This window comes from Anomalospiza imberbis, chromosome 6, assembly GCF_031753505.1.
Source record: "Anomalospiza imberbis isolate Cuckoo-Finch-1a 21T00152 chromosome 6, ASM3175350v1, whole genome shotgun sequence".
Lineage (NCBI taxonomy): Eukaryota > Metazoa > Chordata > Aves > Passeriformes > Viduidae > Anomalospiza > Anomalospiza imberbis.
Window position 1 is genome coordinate 35,175,109 of NC_089686.1, and position 14,101 is coordinate 35,189,209.

A 14,101-nucleotide genomic window follows, 5' to 3' on the forward strand; every position below is an offset into this window, starting at 1 on the left:
AAATCCCAAGTTATATCTTATTTCACAATATTAATTACCACATGGTATACTATATAGCCTATTACCCAGAATGACTATCAGAAGGATATGCTAAGGAAAAAACAATAAACCACATATGTGTGAAATAAACCAGAGCTAATGTTTTTTGAGAACATGGAATTATAGCACTTGATTTTTTTATTTCCCCCCTCCTCACAATTTTCAGGTTTTTTGTATACTTGGCTTCCACGCTCTATTGAGAAGCACTGTGCAAGGAGAGGAGAGGAGATAATTGTAGATAATTATCTGTTCTTAATTAATTTGTTAATTAAACTGTAACCAGTTTTGACTAAAACTTGATTTGACAGACATTTGAAAAAGTGTGGAAATGAGTGATGAAAGCATGTTGAAGACCCAAGTCTGGACTTGAGCACTTCAGTCTGCAGTTGATTACTTCTGGATGAAAGCTCAGGGCTCTGAACTAGAACATTTCTGAGCACAGTCAGTATTTTAAACCAAATGGAAAACTGAATTACGGCATGATTACGGTCCCACACTGGCAGTAAAATTCTGCAGTATGGAAGTATTAGAACAATATCATTGATTGGTTTTGTGTCATATTGAGGACTTTGAAGTACATATTGAGGATTTTGGAGTCTTGCCCTAAAACCCCGTACTTATTTGAATGATGTCCATGTAGTCAGTGATAATAATTATGCCAGTTGTAGTTTAAAGGTTAATTCCTGCTGGCAGATTCTATTTTAAACTGTTCCCATATTACCTAAAAATCCTAATCTGCTGCAGTGTATCTTGGATCAGTGATGTTTTTCCAAATATGAACAAACAGGTGTCTGTGCTTATCTTGCTGCCTGTCAAGTCAGCATTGTAGTACATGCACTGTCTACCTTACGGGGTTTGAAGATTTGTTATTTAAATGTTCTCATAAAATTCTTCAAATTAAAACATGTACTAACATGAGATTATATGCCACACACTTCCTACCAGCTCCGGGACCTAGAGCTGGATGTAGCAGTGGAAAAAACAGAGGTTTGTTGGTATGCATGCCTGTGCAGCCAAACTTTTGCAATGTAAAAACATCTGATAAGAGCCATGCTGTGTCATGTCAAGATTTGGTCATTCTTGTTTGACAAGAGCCATCAATGGGGGGACCAGGGAAAAGTTTAAGAAATGCTTACAAGTGTAAAGGAAGACTCTTTACCAGGTCTGACAGTCCCCTGGCTGTCTGCTGTGTAAGATGGCCTGGAGCTGGGTGCACCTGTACTGCTGTGGCTCCTATCTCTTCATCCAGGTTCCTGCTAATTGGTCTCTTGGTAGCTCTAGGCCTCCTACTTGTTCTTTTGTCGTGAGGGATAGTGAGTAATCACTGCTTGCTTGGTCCAGTGTAATTCATGTTTGGATGAATTGAAGCAGAGGATAAGTTTCTCTATAATCCCTGGAGCCACAGAGCTTTTCAGTGTGTCTTCATACACAAACTCTTCTATACATCTGGTGGCCCACTGCCTGCCTCTGTGTCTTTTCTTATTACAATGGGTTTTCTGAAAGGTGATGATCAACTTGGAAAAAAACCCAAAAACTTGAGAAGGTACAACATGGCAGCATAATTACCTTTTCTGTTTTGTTCACTATCCCCTTCCTCAAAATTGCTGGTTTTTTTTTCCTTTTTGATTGGAATGGATTGCTTTCCTTTAAACATGAGAGCATTTCAGAGCATGTTTGCAGGGAATTGTTGTGGCTTGCAGTATTATTAGGATTGTAAAACTCAAACACATGGAAGGGTAAGCATGCCAGAATTAAGATTTGCTGTGCTGTTTTCTTCAGAACTTTTGTGTAACTGTATATTCAGATGCTTCTTTTGATTAAATTACAAAAATTTCTTGTAACATAGGACATCTGCCTCATTCAATTCACACAGTGGATGCAGCTCATTAAAGAAGAGCTATTTAATTTTTTTTTCCTCTTCATTACTCTGTCTCTTATTTACTGGATGACATTCAAATCCTGTTGTAAAGATGCCATTACTAATTCCCCTCTAAGCTTTACAGTGGTGCCCATTACTATAGTTTCTGAATGCTTCATGGGTATTAATTAAACTTACTTTTCAAAATTCTTGTGTGAGAAGAGATGTCTTTGGCCCTCTTCAGATTAAGAACAAAGGTAGAGAGATAAATTATGTTCTAATTATTTGTTCTGCTTATTTTGACCATCTCATATTTGGAAGTGTGCCCAGCATTGTTAGTATTTTCAAATTATAGCCTCAGTTGACTTCAGCTGCTTTAGGAAGATTGCAGTTCAGAGATATAGTGGGCCTTGGAATCAAATAAGGCCTTTGAAAAGTTAAAATTAGCAACAACAAATGAAAAATTGTCATTAACAAATGCAGTAGTGGTCACATTGGAGTGCTCCAGCAAGTGCAAAGTAAGAATTCAGTTTGCCAAGTCAGCACTGACTGTAAGGCCATTTTCCCTCTTCTGCCAGCCTGACCCTCCTTTGCTTCTGAGCTCTGCAGCTCTTGCAGGAGAAGTTGTAGCACAGTATAGGACCTGTGCCTGTACAGTTTTACACAAAAAGGCACCTGTGTATGGTCTTGTAATTAGACTGCCTTAGGCACAGTGACCTAGACTGACATTTTTCTTCTGATGTGTGTACTACATACCTATGCACACTGAATACGTGGGGAAAATTACAGCTAATGACATGGAAATTAATTTATGAAGAGCAAGATGGATGCTTTCAATGTCTGTGTTGTCATATTAAACAAAATAAATGTATGTCCATTCCACTCACTGCCTTCACAAAAGATGACGTTCTTCCCGTACTTGGCAAGACTCAACCAGTTCTTTCAGGATGAACTAGATCTGCTAGAACTCAATCATGCATGGGCTAATCCCAGTTCAATTGACTTCAGTGTAATTGTATCTGTTTAATGTAATGGACGCTTGGCCTATTTTTAAATTCAATTGTGGACTCATGCACTTAACCATTTTGGCATTTCTTTTAAAACTCTCTTTTGAAATAGATAAGAGCTTGCTTTAGTATGGTTTTTAATTATAAACAAAAGACAGGCTCCGATTATTTTAGCTATAGGGGCATACTGCTAACACAACACAATACACCTTTTGTCTTGGGAAGTGCCTTTCATCAAAAGATTTCAAAGCAGTTCAAAAAGTCAATTTGAACTAATTTGCTCTTAAATTCTTTTCTCCTACATGTTTCACACAAAATGAAATGTCTTATAGTATTAGTGTGTTTTAGTGCAATTGTGAACTGTACTAACAAAAATATACTTCTGCTTTGAATAAAAGAATGTCCTACCTGACTGGTTGTTCATCTCTATTGTTCAGACCACATTTATAATACAATTTTGTTTGCCCTCAAGATCTTTCCTCTTTGTACATGAGTTAGAACTCTATGACATAGTTCTGAAGTCTTGATGTTCCTTCTGAACAGTGCTGTCACTTTTTGGTAAGGCATAGGAAGAAAAGAAAAGGCATAGCTGAATCTGAAATGAAAATGTAAGCATTTTTGAACAGAAAAAAATTCAAAGAAATTATTTGAGAAGTAATTGGTTTCCTTGCCATCAATTCCAAGTTAGTATTGGGAAAAAAGGTCAAAATTTGAAACTGTGTATTGCTCTGCAAGCATAACTGAGTTTAAATGTGTGTGCCTTTATAGGTGAGCGAATGCTAATGAAAGTGCATTTTTGTGTGGCCAAACTATTTGTTCTTCTTTTTAGAGGGATGCTTCTGGGAAAATAAACTGCTTGGCTTATGGGTCCCCAAGTTTTCAAGTCTTCAACCATGTTCTTTGCAAGCAAATATTTCAGAATTGTTGCTTGATAAATGTGGGATAAGTTAAAATATGTTTGGTAGACTAGAAAGGCATTACTGGAGTTGGTGTAGTACTTACCATGGTCAGGCCTTGGATAATTCCTTTTTTGTCTCAGAAAAAGTTACTATTAGTTATATGCACTTCATGAAATTCCAAATGGTGAAGATGTTTGATCCAGTCATACTGCTCTTTCCATTTTAAGATTTTGTTAAGTTTACTGCTTTCTTGCAAAGTACTTAGGAGGACAATGCACATTTGATATAAATGTAAATATAAATATACATACACATACTGTTTCCATATCTATGTATACATAAGGACCATTAATCTGTTCAATTGCTTTTAATTTCCAAAAGATTTTTTAAATTTTTCAAGTTTTTACAGTATTGTGGTGAGAGAGCTAATTCAAAATCTGCCACTCCTTTAGAGATACAGATTAAATGGCCAGGCTAAGATCTTCTGAAGCCCAAGACCTGAGCTGGGTGCTGAGGCAATTTATCTATATGTTTCACTGGAGTCATTATCTATTTATCAAATATTAAATTATTTAGCTTGTGCAAATTACTGATTTCCTAGATGAAATGAATAAAGGCTTTTGTTCACAGTAGGAGTTTGATGTTTGTGAATGGCATAATTCAAACTTCACTTAAATCACTGTAAAAGTTTTGAATGGCTTCAGTCACGCCTGAGTAGAACAAAGAGCCAGCTAACAGCAGTGAGTTCTGCTGGGCTTTGGGAAACAAAATGTGCAAAACTAGCAGTTAGCTAAAAAAGCCTTTGACTACAGAACAGGATATGAGTTGGGCAATACAAGCCTGCTGCTTCCAGCCATTCTGCCCAGCTGCATGTGTTTCAGTTCAAGACTGTTTATTTGCTGTATGGTTATTCTGACAGGTGAAGGCTTTATGTGACTCAGGTCTATGTTTTCAAAGAGTTCTTGATGTGTCTAGATAGTTTTGTATTAGAATGTTAAGTTTTAAGGTGGTATGTATAGATTGCATTGCATTTTTTTAGTCCTTGTGTTTTAATGTGGACAAGTTCGGTGGCATAGAGGTGAGCTGGATACTCTTGGAAGAGTTTGCATAGGCAGCTCACTACAGTTAAAGTTCTAGGCAAGAGTTTGCTATGAGAACTAGGAATATTTTCTTTTATTCAGTATTTTGATGAGGAATGTCATGTTTTGTTATTCTTTACAATCAATCTGTAACAGTAGACTTTAGAAACCAGAATGTTTTCCTAGTGTGTGCCAAAATTTTTCCCACATTAGCCTTCATTTCTTCCCATGCATCAAGGGTTTTACAGTTGATTTTCATGGTTCCCAGTAGATTAATAGGGGGAAAATGTGTGATCTTTCGACTGATAGGATTTCTGCTGTCTCCATGATGCCATTGCTTGCAGCTGTGGCAGTTTGCAGGGTGTTGTTGAGTGTGCCATGCAGTGTGATCCTGCTGATGTGAGGCTTCCCTTGCTCTGAACAGGCTGTCCCCTGGCTCCGATGTCTACGTCACCGTCTCCTCCATCGCCTTAGCAAGGTCGCAGCAGTGCCGTAACTCTCCAAGCAACTTATCCTCCTCGAGTGACACTGGCTCTACTGGAGGAACGTACAGACAAAAATCTATGCCAGAAGGGTAGGCACCAGACTTTTTACATATTCTGTTTCAGCAGATTTTTTGTTCTCTGTTCCATTTGTTGTAATGTGTGCTCAAGGAGTGCTTACACAGGCTCCTGTGAGCTGTTGTTTACATGCATGAAACCATGGCTGTTTTCAAATAACACTGTCATGCTTCTTGAAAAAGCCAGTTTTAAAAATCCCTTGCTTCCACTTTTACCTTGCAGCTTAACCGCTCTCTGATCCTTGTCTACAGCTGCTCAGGTTACTACACAGAAGTACTATTATATATTTAAAAACCTTCATTAAAGATGCTCCTTTCATGTGGCAAATTGCTTCCTTTCACAGGTTCAGATTCTAAAAGAAAAGAAGTAATAAGTTTGGGCCTTTGCAGTCAGTTCATAGTTGAAGCAAAGTAGTATTGAGTGCAGCTAAGATGTGTAGGCACAAAAGTGCTAATTAATCCACAGCTAGCTTCTTTTTCACATATTCAGTCATTCTGTCTTACGGCTTCCAACTTTCCAGAAATCTTCAAACTCTCTGAAGTGTCAATGTAAGGGGCAACTTGCAGAGGAAGAAATTAAATCTGTATCATTTTCAGAGAGCACCAAAAGGACCAATAAATCAAAGATCTCCAAGTAGAGAAAAAAAAATAATTGGCAGCAGAAGAGCTGTCAACTACATTCCAAATTACTTCCTATAGAGAAGATAAAGAGGCAAAACTGCTGATAGATCACACTGCAGATCTTCCTCCTGAAGTATTCTTGAGTACTTTGCAGGTCATTTTGTGTAATTAATTTTGGTTTGGGTCTTCTATAAAGTAGAAATTACATTGTTTTTAAAAATACATTATTAGTAGGATTAAATGCCATTGTCTGGAACTTCTTAGTACAAGGGCACTGTCTTTTGCCTTTGGGTGCTCTGTGCCAGCCCAGAGAACACTTTTCTGAGCATGTGTTTGAAAGAGTACTGCTTCTTGCTCCACAGCACTGAAGATTTGTAGATTTGTCCTCCCCTGTCCTTCCTGCAGCTCGGTTTGTGGTTTTATGAAGAGTCAATCTCTTCTCTGCTGCTCAGCTTCATGAAGGCTTTGATTCATGACACTATGAGGCCTGTTCTGGTCATTGTTTAAGTTTGTGCTTAAGTCCTACTGACTTTAGGAGATTTGCCTTTAAACCTGTTAAACTTTGCTGTGAGGAAACACTAGGTATAGGTGTATCTAGGTCTCTGCAGCTGGAAAAAGGCACTTAACCTCTTTATCCTCTGTAGACTTTCTGCCTCATTCACATCAAGCCAGAAGCATTGCTGTGTTACCTTGAATTCTGATGAGTAGCTCGTGCGCCCATTATCTTTTGCTCTTTTCCAGCTACATCGTTTACACTACAAAAAAGGTATTGCTGCCATGTGTCCTTAGACCATCACAACCAAAACTGCTTGAGTAAGAAAGTTTGTTTTCAATTGTTCTCAGAGCACACCAGCACCCATCCCAACCCTTTTCTATCTTTTAATTATAAACATATGCTCACTACAGCATTCTTCAATCATTTTGAAATTTCAGCAAAGAGATATCTCCTAAAAATCTTGGCTATATTGTCATTTTGGAGTTGAAGTTTTAATTCGGTGCAAGGAAACACAGTTTAAATAGAATAATGAAAGAAGCAATTAATACGTGAACTTTGCATGTTCATTGGATGCTCTTTAGAAAAACCCCAATTTCTTAACTCCAATTATTTTACTATTCTGTTATATTCCTATAAGTAAAACAGTTTGCCTGTCATATTGTCCTTCTACACGTGAATCATACTTACTCAGGATTGCCGAAACATCTACCTAAATGGTAAGCATGTAAAGGCTAAATGGAAAGCATAAAAAATGTGACTGCGAAGGAATGTTTTCCTTGCCTCAAGAAGCAATGTAATGTCTGTCCCTTTACTAAAAGTCAGTGCAGTTCCATGTTCATTTTCTGTTGAGATTGGTCTGAAGGAGCAGGTTCAGGGCAGCTCTGTAGGTATGTTTGGTATCCCTGGTAGGTCTGGTCAGCATTACTCCGGATGTGTTGTTAAAATAGGGGAGAGAAATCGTAACATTCAGTTGCTAAGATGTTAGAGAGAATGATGGGCTGGAGTAAGGGCTGAGGGGGAGCCCTGAAGGTAATCTTCCAAAGGTGAAGTTCCAGTGTGCTCTAGGTACACCACTCTCTGAGATTTCCCAGTGCAGGAATTCTCAGCCTCACTATTTGTGCATGCATTTATTTATGGTTACACAATGTGACAGAGTTGGAAAGTTTGTGAAATTTAACTGACCAGAAGAACGGGTGAGTCCAGCCTCCATCAGACATTGGTACGAGCAGTAATTGCTGCCTCTAGATTATTGATCCATATCCTAAGCTGGGTTTAGGCAAAAGCTTTGCTGCCTTCAAGAATGTCCAGATTGATCTTGATGTGTATTCTGTACACTTATGCTGTGTTTGTGTGTTCACTATTGCATCTACAATAAATGATTGTAGAAAGTAAAATTTAATCATTCATAGCCTATATGCATATGAACATAATGGAGATGAGGTAAGAGAACATCACAAGAGAAAGCAAAATATTGGTGCAGTGCAACTTCATTGCACCAAGATTTGTTTGAGGTTTGGCTTTTCCTTTTAGATGCCGGCTTCTAGTTATTTTATCATGAAAATATAGTCTTCCCATGAGAGTTTGTTTACAAATCTTAAAGGTTAGACCACAGATCAGTGTTTAAGAACTCAATCACCTTTGAAATGCCATGTTTAGACTTTTTATACATATCTTGAATTGGTATTGAAATCATCCTATTTAGTTTAGGTATTCAATAAGTGAAATCCTACTTAGTCTGTGTGAATAGAAAAGGAAAAATGTTACTTTTTGCATAGTTTCAATGTATATTGTTTATATTCAGAAGGCAGATATATACAGGTTTTCCTTACTTTTTTTTAATTCATCACAATGTATGCTGTCTGTATCATGGAGCAGTGAACAAAAGGGAAGTATGATCACGTTTGGGTGAATTTTTAGAAGGCTGAAATTTCAATATGTGCTGCACATTGCAAGCATGTTCCAGCTGCTTGTCTTTGAGGATGGGAGTGGGATTTTGTGGTTCTGAGCCGTATAATGTTGCTGTGGTGGGTTCGTTTGAGTTACCAGGTGTGTGAATTTCAGGTGGGATAACCACATTGAGCTTGTTCTGACAGCTGGGAAAGTGACTTATATTGGAGGTTGTGTGGGGCAGTCTGTAACTCATAGAGTGAGTAGACAGCTATTTTATTTTCTCTCATTTTATTAGACATTACAGATAGAGAAACTTATTGATATATCAGCTTGGAATTCTGTGCATGTAGAGTTGGAGAATTTTCTTTTTCCTTCAGGGTATATCTGATTAAAATAAAAATCTCAAAAATGCATTATTCCTGATGAATTTTTAATGATTGATCTGCTATTTCTGAACCCAGCTATAATTCTTGCAGACTTATAAGTGATTTATATGTAATACAGAACTATAGATTTCAAGTCTTACAGCCTTTTAGGCATATGAGGCATGTAAGCTCAGTGTGGCACAGGGCCACTGCGTGTCTCTTTTGTCATTAGCTTGATTTCCTTGAGTTTACTCTGTCTTTACTGATCTTTCTGAAATCTATCTGCCTATTCTGACAGGATTTGCAAAGTCCATTGAACAGAGTCTTCCATTTTGCTCTGTATGCTTTCTTTTACAGCAATAGGTGTATATCTCACTATTTTCTTACACCTATATTTAGTTTGCACTAATCCACTCAAATCATTTTATGATCAAATAACTTAAGAATTTACAGAATTTATAAAACCCTAGGATTTGGGAATCTATACTCAACAGTCGACTTTATAGAAGCTTATTTAAAATATTTGGCAGTGTTAATATTGTCCCAAACAAATCCATGTTGTTGGTATGTATGTCTGCATCACCCAGAGGTATGACCTTACTACTCTCTCTTGGCTGGAACCCAGGGAAGTGGCTGAGATCCATGGGATTGTCCCAAAAAACTTTCTGATGCTTTCCTTTACTAGTTTGAGGTGGTGCTTTGGGGTAGTTGAAAGGATCTGATCTTTTCCCAATAAACACACCTCATTTCCCTGTGTGGTTTTTATCCAAACTTTTACATTTTATTTACTGTGTTGAGTTTTCTACAACCATGTAACAGTCTGGTCACCTTTTCATGTAAACATCTGTGTAAATAAAAACTCTTCGTTTTCTTTCTTGATGTTTTTGATCTGTTGGTTTTTTTTTTTCAATTGTAGCATTGTAACCATATGTTCTTGCCCAAGGATGCTCAACAAATTAATATATACTGTAATTGAATGCATTAAAGCTGGTAAGAAGGTCTGGAAAGCTACCACGAAAATGAAATGGCTAAGCATTATAAATCCCTCAAGCATTTGTGCTATGCATTGGGTTGCCCTGTTGTTCGACACTGGCTTATTAAAAGTGCTTTTTTCCCCTTGTGTGTGGTTTATATATATTTAAAATGCTCATCTGCTTTGTGTTTTGGGGAGAACAGGTTCGGAATTAGCCGTAGATCCCCCGCTTCCATTGACAGGCAGAACACGCAGTCGGACACGGGCGGCAGCGGCAAGTCCACGCCCAGCTGGCAGAGGAGCGAGGACAGCATCGCTGACCAGCTGGGTACGTACAGGGCCCTGCACGGGCCACACGGTGACTTTGGCCGTGCCTCGCCTGGCACACACAGCGCCGTGTTTTCAGCGGCTTGGAAAGTTAGCCTTGTTCATCGGGATGAATAATTCGGTCTGGAACATGCACTGAAGCTTCTGCAGTCTGCTTCCTTGAGACCTAGGAGTATCACCTGAGGAAGAACTGATTTCATTTCCTTATTTGATTGTGGGATTAAATCTGCCTTAATGCTCTTACCCTGAAACACTCTGTCCTTTTTGAAGCAACTGGGCAGACACACTTATTAATTTGTCTTGCTGCTGAGGACTTGTTTGACCTTACCTGCACCCCTGAGTGGCTTGACTTAGTTCAGTTTTTCCTTAGTTGTCTAAAGTGCTTGTGATTCTTCCTTTTCAAATGGTGCTATATAAATGTGAATTGATTGTTTGATCATTGAAGCTATAAAAACATGTATAAATTGGAAAAAATACAATTAAAGCTTAAATAGTGAAGTAAACCTATAAGTAGGTAATCACCTTCTCAAATGTGTACATTTTCATTGCACATGGCAATTAAGCTGTCAGTTGAGGGAACATATTAACTACATAAAACAGCTAAGAACTGAGAATTTATATACTTAGGCCTTCGTTTGAAGTTCTTGCACATAGACCTTTTGCTATAGCTATGGCCTGACTTGAAAGGATTACCAGTAAGACTGACACCAGTGAAAATGTCCTATCTACAAACAGCAGTTTTCCAACATGATGACCATGGCCAAGGTTGCTAGATTGTGTTTCTCTAAATTTTTTTACCCTAGATTAAACAATTCCATATTTTGTTATTGCATCACTTTACTGCATCACTGTACAAATGGACTAATGTTCAAGGCAGAATACACTTCAGTGAGCTGAGGAATTTACGGCATATGCTGCCAGCCTCTGGTTCTGAAGAGGTTCTTGGTTCACACACCTTCACAACTTCAGTAAGCTGTGCCTTGTTATCAAAGCCATCTGTCAGTCCTTCCCTCACAACTCCCCTCATACTTCTCAATAAAAAACTGTGATTATACTAATCTGCAGTTCTCATTTTGACAGAACAATTTTAATCACACATATTTTCAAGCTGTGTGATAGCAACGACACATGTAAAAATGATCTTTTGCTCAGCATTACTTTTGCAGACCAACAACTGGGTGTTGGTGCTGGCACTGAGTGGAGCTGCCAACAAGTTCTGTTCTATAGTGTCAAGTGTCAACATTTTAGCAAAATAAATAAAGCCAGAAAGAACAGGAAAAATTGCATGGTAGGAGAGATGACTCCAGCATTTGGAAAAGGATGAGAAATGCGCAGTGACATAAAATCCCTGTATTTTATCTCTTGTGTATTGTCCTGCATTCATAGAGTTGGAAGCTGCATCTCTGATCAGAGACTTTGTCAGACTGGTGAATCTGGCTGAAAGTTTGATTTTATGGCAAATAAGTATATTTCCACTTGGGATAATCTGTCTCAGGGTAAATGAGGCTTTAGGTGTAGTGAATCCACACACTGACACCTTCCTGGCCTACCCTCTGCTACAGAACACCTTTGTTCTGTGTTCACCAACACTGCTTGCTATCACTTGCCAGGGGAAATCAAGTTTGAGGATATTATTTCAGGTATCATGGTTATTATTCTTTAAAAAAAACTCACAACTTTTATTTGTTTTTTAAAAAGCTCATAATGCTGCAGATCAAGATGAACAAACCGTAGCTGTGGTGGAGAAAACACTGCTATTTACAGTGGATATTGTTAAGTACTTGATATTTGTAAGCACGTAATCTACTTAAAAGGAGCATTTTTAGAAGTGCAGAATATATGTAGTAAAAACTCATAACTGAGAGAGATTCTTTTAAAATTCTGACCTTGGGCTCTGAGAAGGCAATTACCTACCTAACAGGCTGTGTCTGAACACCCTCTAGACCGCCACAGTTATCTCCTGGGAAAATAAGTTTTATTGGCAAAGTGCATTCCTCTGAGTGTCCATGTAAGAAGTGATTTGACTTCCATTCACTTTTATCAGGTTTAATTTAATAAGTATTCCCTTTGTACATCTATGCAGTTTCCACATTCGCAGCCAGCAATGTTTAAGATAGCATTATGTCAAGAGATTTTTTTTTAATCTCTCTTCAATTAGAAAACATTTATTTAACTCAAAATTGGTAAGAAAGATGTGTAGTAGTTGTACTGGGGAAAAATGGATTCATTTAAGTGATCACTGTAGACTTATGCTATTGTCTTTCCTTACATAGAATGCCATTTAAGAGATGTGGGTGTTGAGTCTTTTTAATCTTTTGTCAGCAGGTATTAAGCATTTAGAGATCCAATGTCAATACCCTGTGAAAGGGAATAGTCTGCTGTTTAAATGCTCTGATATAGTGCTGTTGGACTGTGGAGACGTGATACCTTCATGATACCATTGTTCCAACAAAAGTCAGAATGGTGGCAGCTGGTTTTTCATGAAGCCTTAATGATTTACACCAGGCAGGAATGGGCCCCTACTTCCTCGCCTATGTTCTATCACAATAGTACCTGTTTCTGGCAAAGGTAGTGTTGGGAAAATTGCAGTGTAAAGTAAGGTTAGATGTTTTCTTAGCTTGTAGCACTACTCTCTCAGTCCATGGGTGTGTGCTGTGTTGCAGAGCCAACGTGCCATCTCCCAGCAGTCTCAAAAGTATTGCCGTCCTTCCGAGAGAGCCCCAGTGGAAGACTGATGCGACAGGATCCCGTGGTACACTTGTCTCCAAATAAGCAGGGTCATGTAAGTTATACTAAAAAAGGAATTATTTAATGTTTTGCTTTTGCTCCACAAATTCTTGATACCAAAAGTGTTGTTCAAAGTTATATTTGGAGTGTCAGTTTAAAAAAAGGAAATAAAAAAAATCCTGTTCCCTACTAGAATATGGAGAATGCAGCAGAGCAGGTCTGTTGGTGCCTAAATCCTACAGCACAGCATATTTAAATATTTACTACTTAATAAAGATGTGCTGCCATTTGAACAGCAGCCTTTTGTCTGTTATCTTGTGAGAAGTAAAGGATTGATAGAAATTTGCAAAGCTATTCCTAGACCTCATGTGTGAGACTTAGAGTTTAACTAGTCTATCTTCTAATGCAATGCCCAGAAAGCTGCTGCTTTGAGACAGAATGGTGATTTTGGTTTTGTATTTTCTCCTTTTTCATAACATACCTTGAACACTGTTAGAAGTCTGTCTCCTGGAATCCTGCTGAAAAAAACTTACTTGCTTTACTTGTTTTGAAGTTCTAAATAGTAAATTGTCTTTCTGTCTCTGCAGAGTTAACTTTTCATACCTTTGTGGAGACTGTCACTTCCTAATTTATATACAGAGAAATAGATAAATACAGTAAAGTTAAGCTTTAAGCTTTGAATGACTCAATAAGCTGTATTACTTTTTTTATTTGTACAGCAAGCTAAAATACAGAGTTGTCTTGCATGATGTTACTGAAAGTATTACTTGCATTTATTTAGATGTGTGAAAGCCTTTAATTGGTTCCAAGTCTTTAATTTGCTCCTGTTTGCCACCATTATTCTTTCAGTGAAATTGGCAGTACTGCTTTTAGATTATTAATTCATAACAACACATTTATTATTTAAAGAAGAAAACACCAAAGAAACCCGAACAGTAACACACCTGTCTTCATATTCTTAGAAGCACAGACTAGTTTTGAAATTCAGATTGACCTGTTTTTCATGAGATATATTTGACTGAATACTGATGTAGTACATAACTCATTAGCTTGAGTGCCAAGTGCAATACTGGGGTTATTAATGTTTGCATTATTCTGGTTTAATCATTGTTAAAGTAAATCTTTATTATGTGGACAGATGGATGGGCAAGTGATGAAGTTCTTAATGAAGAAAAGTTACTTTAATTGGAGATAACTAGGAGTCCAGATCAACTTCATATTCACCCATTTTCCTGTCGATTCTTTCTTTATATTAAATAAA

At 37.7% G+C, this 14,101-nt stretch overlaps 1 protein-coding gene across 4 annotated transcripts in view; it reads left to right on the forward strand.

The window, feature by feature from the left end:
• SIPA1L1 (signal induced proliferation associated 1 like 1) overlaps nucleotides 1-14,101 on the forward strand; it is a 175,460-nt gene that overhangs the window by 141,410 nt on the left and 19,949 nt on the right. For all 4 annotated transcript variants that reach the window (XM_068193296.1, XM_068193293.1, XM_068193294.1 and 1 more), the window contains 3 exons: nucleotides 5,307-5,456; nucleotides 9,990-10,114; nucleotides 12,777-12,895. In XM_068193296.1, coding sequence (XP_068049397.1) covers nucleotides 5,307-5,456; nucleotides 9,990-10,114; nucleotides 12,777-12,895 — 394 coding nt within the window. The remainder of the gene's footprint in view (nucleotides 1-5,306; nucleotides 5,457-9,989; nucleotides 10,115-12,776; nucleotides 12,896-14,101) is intronic.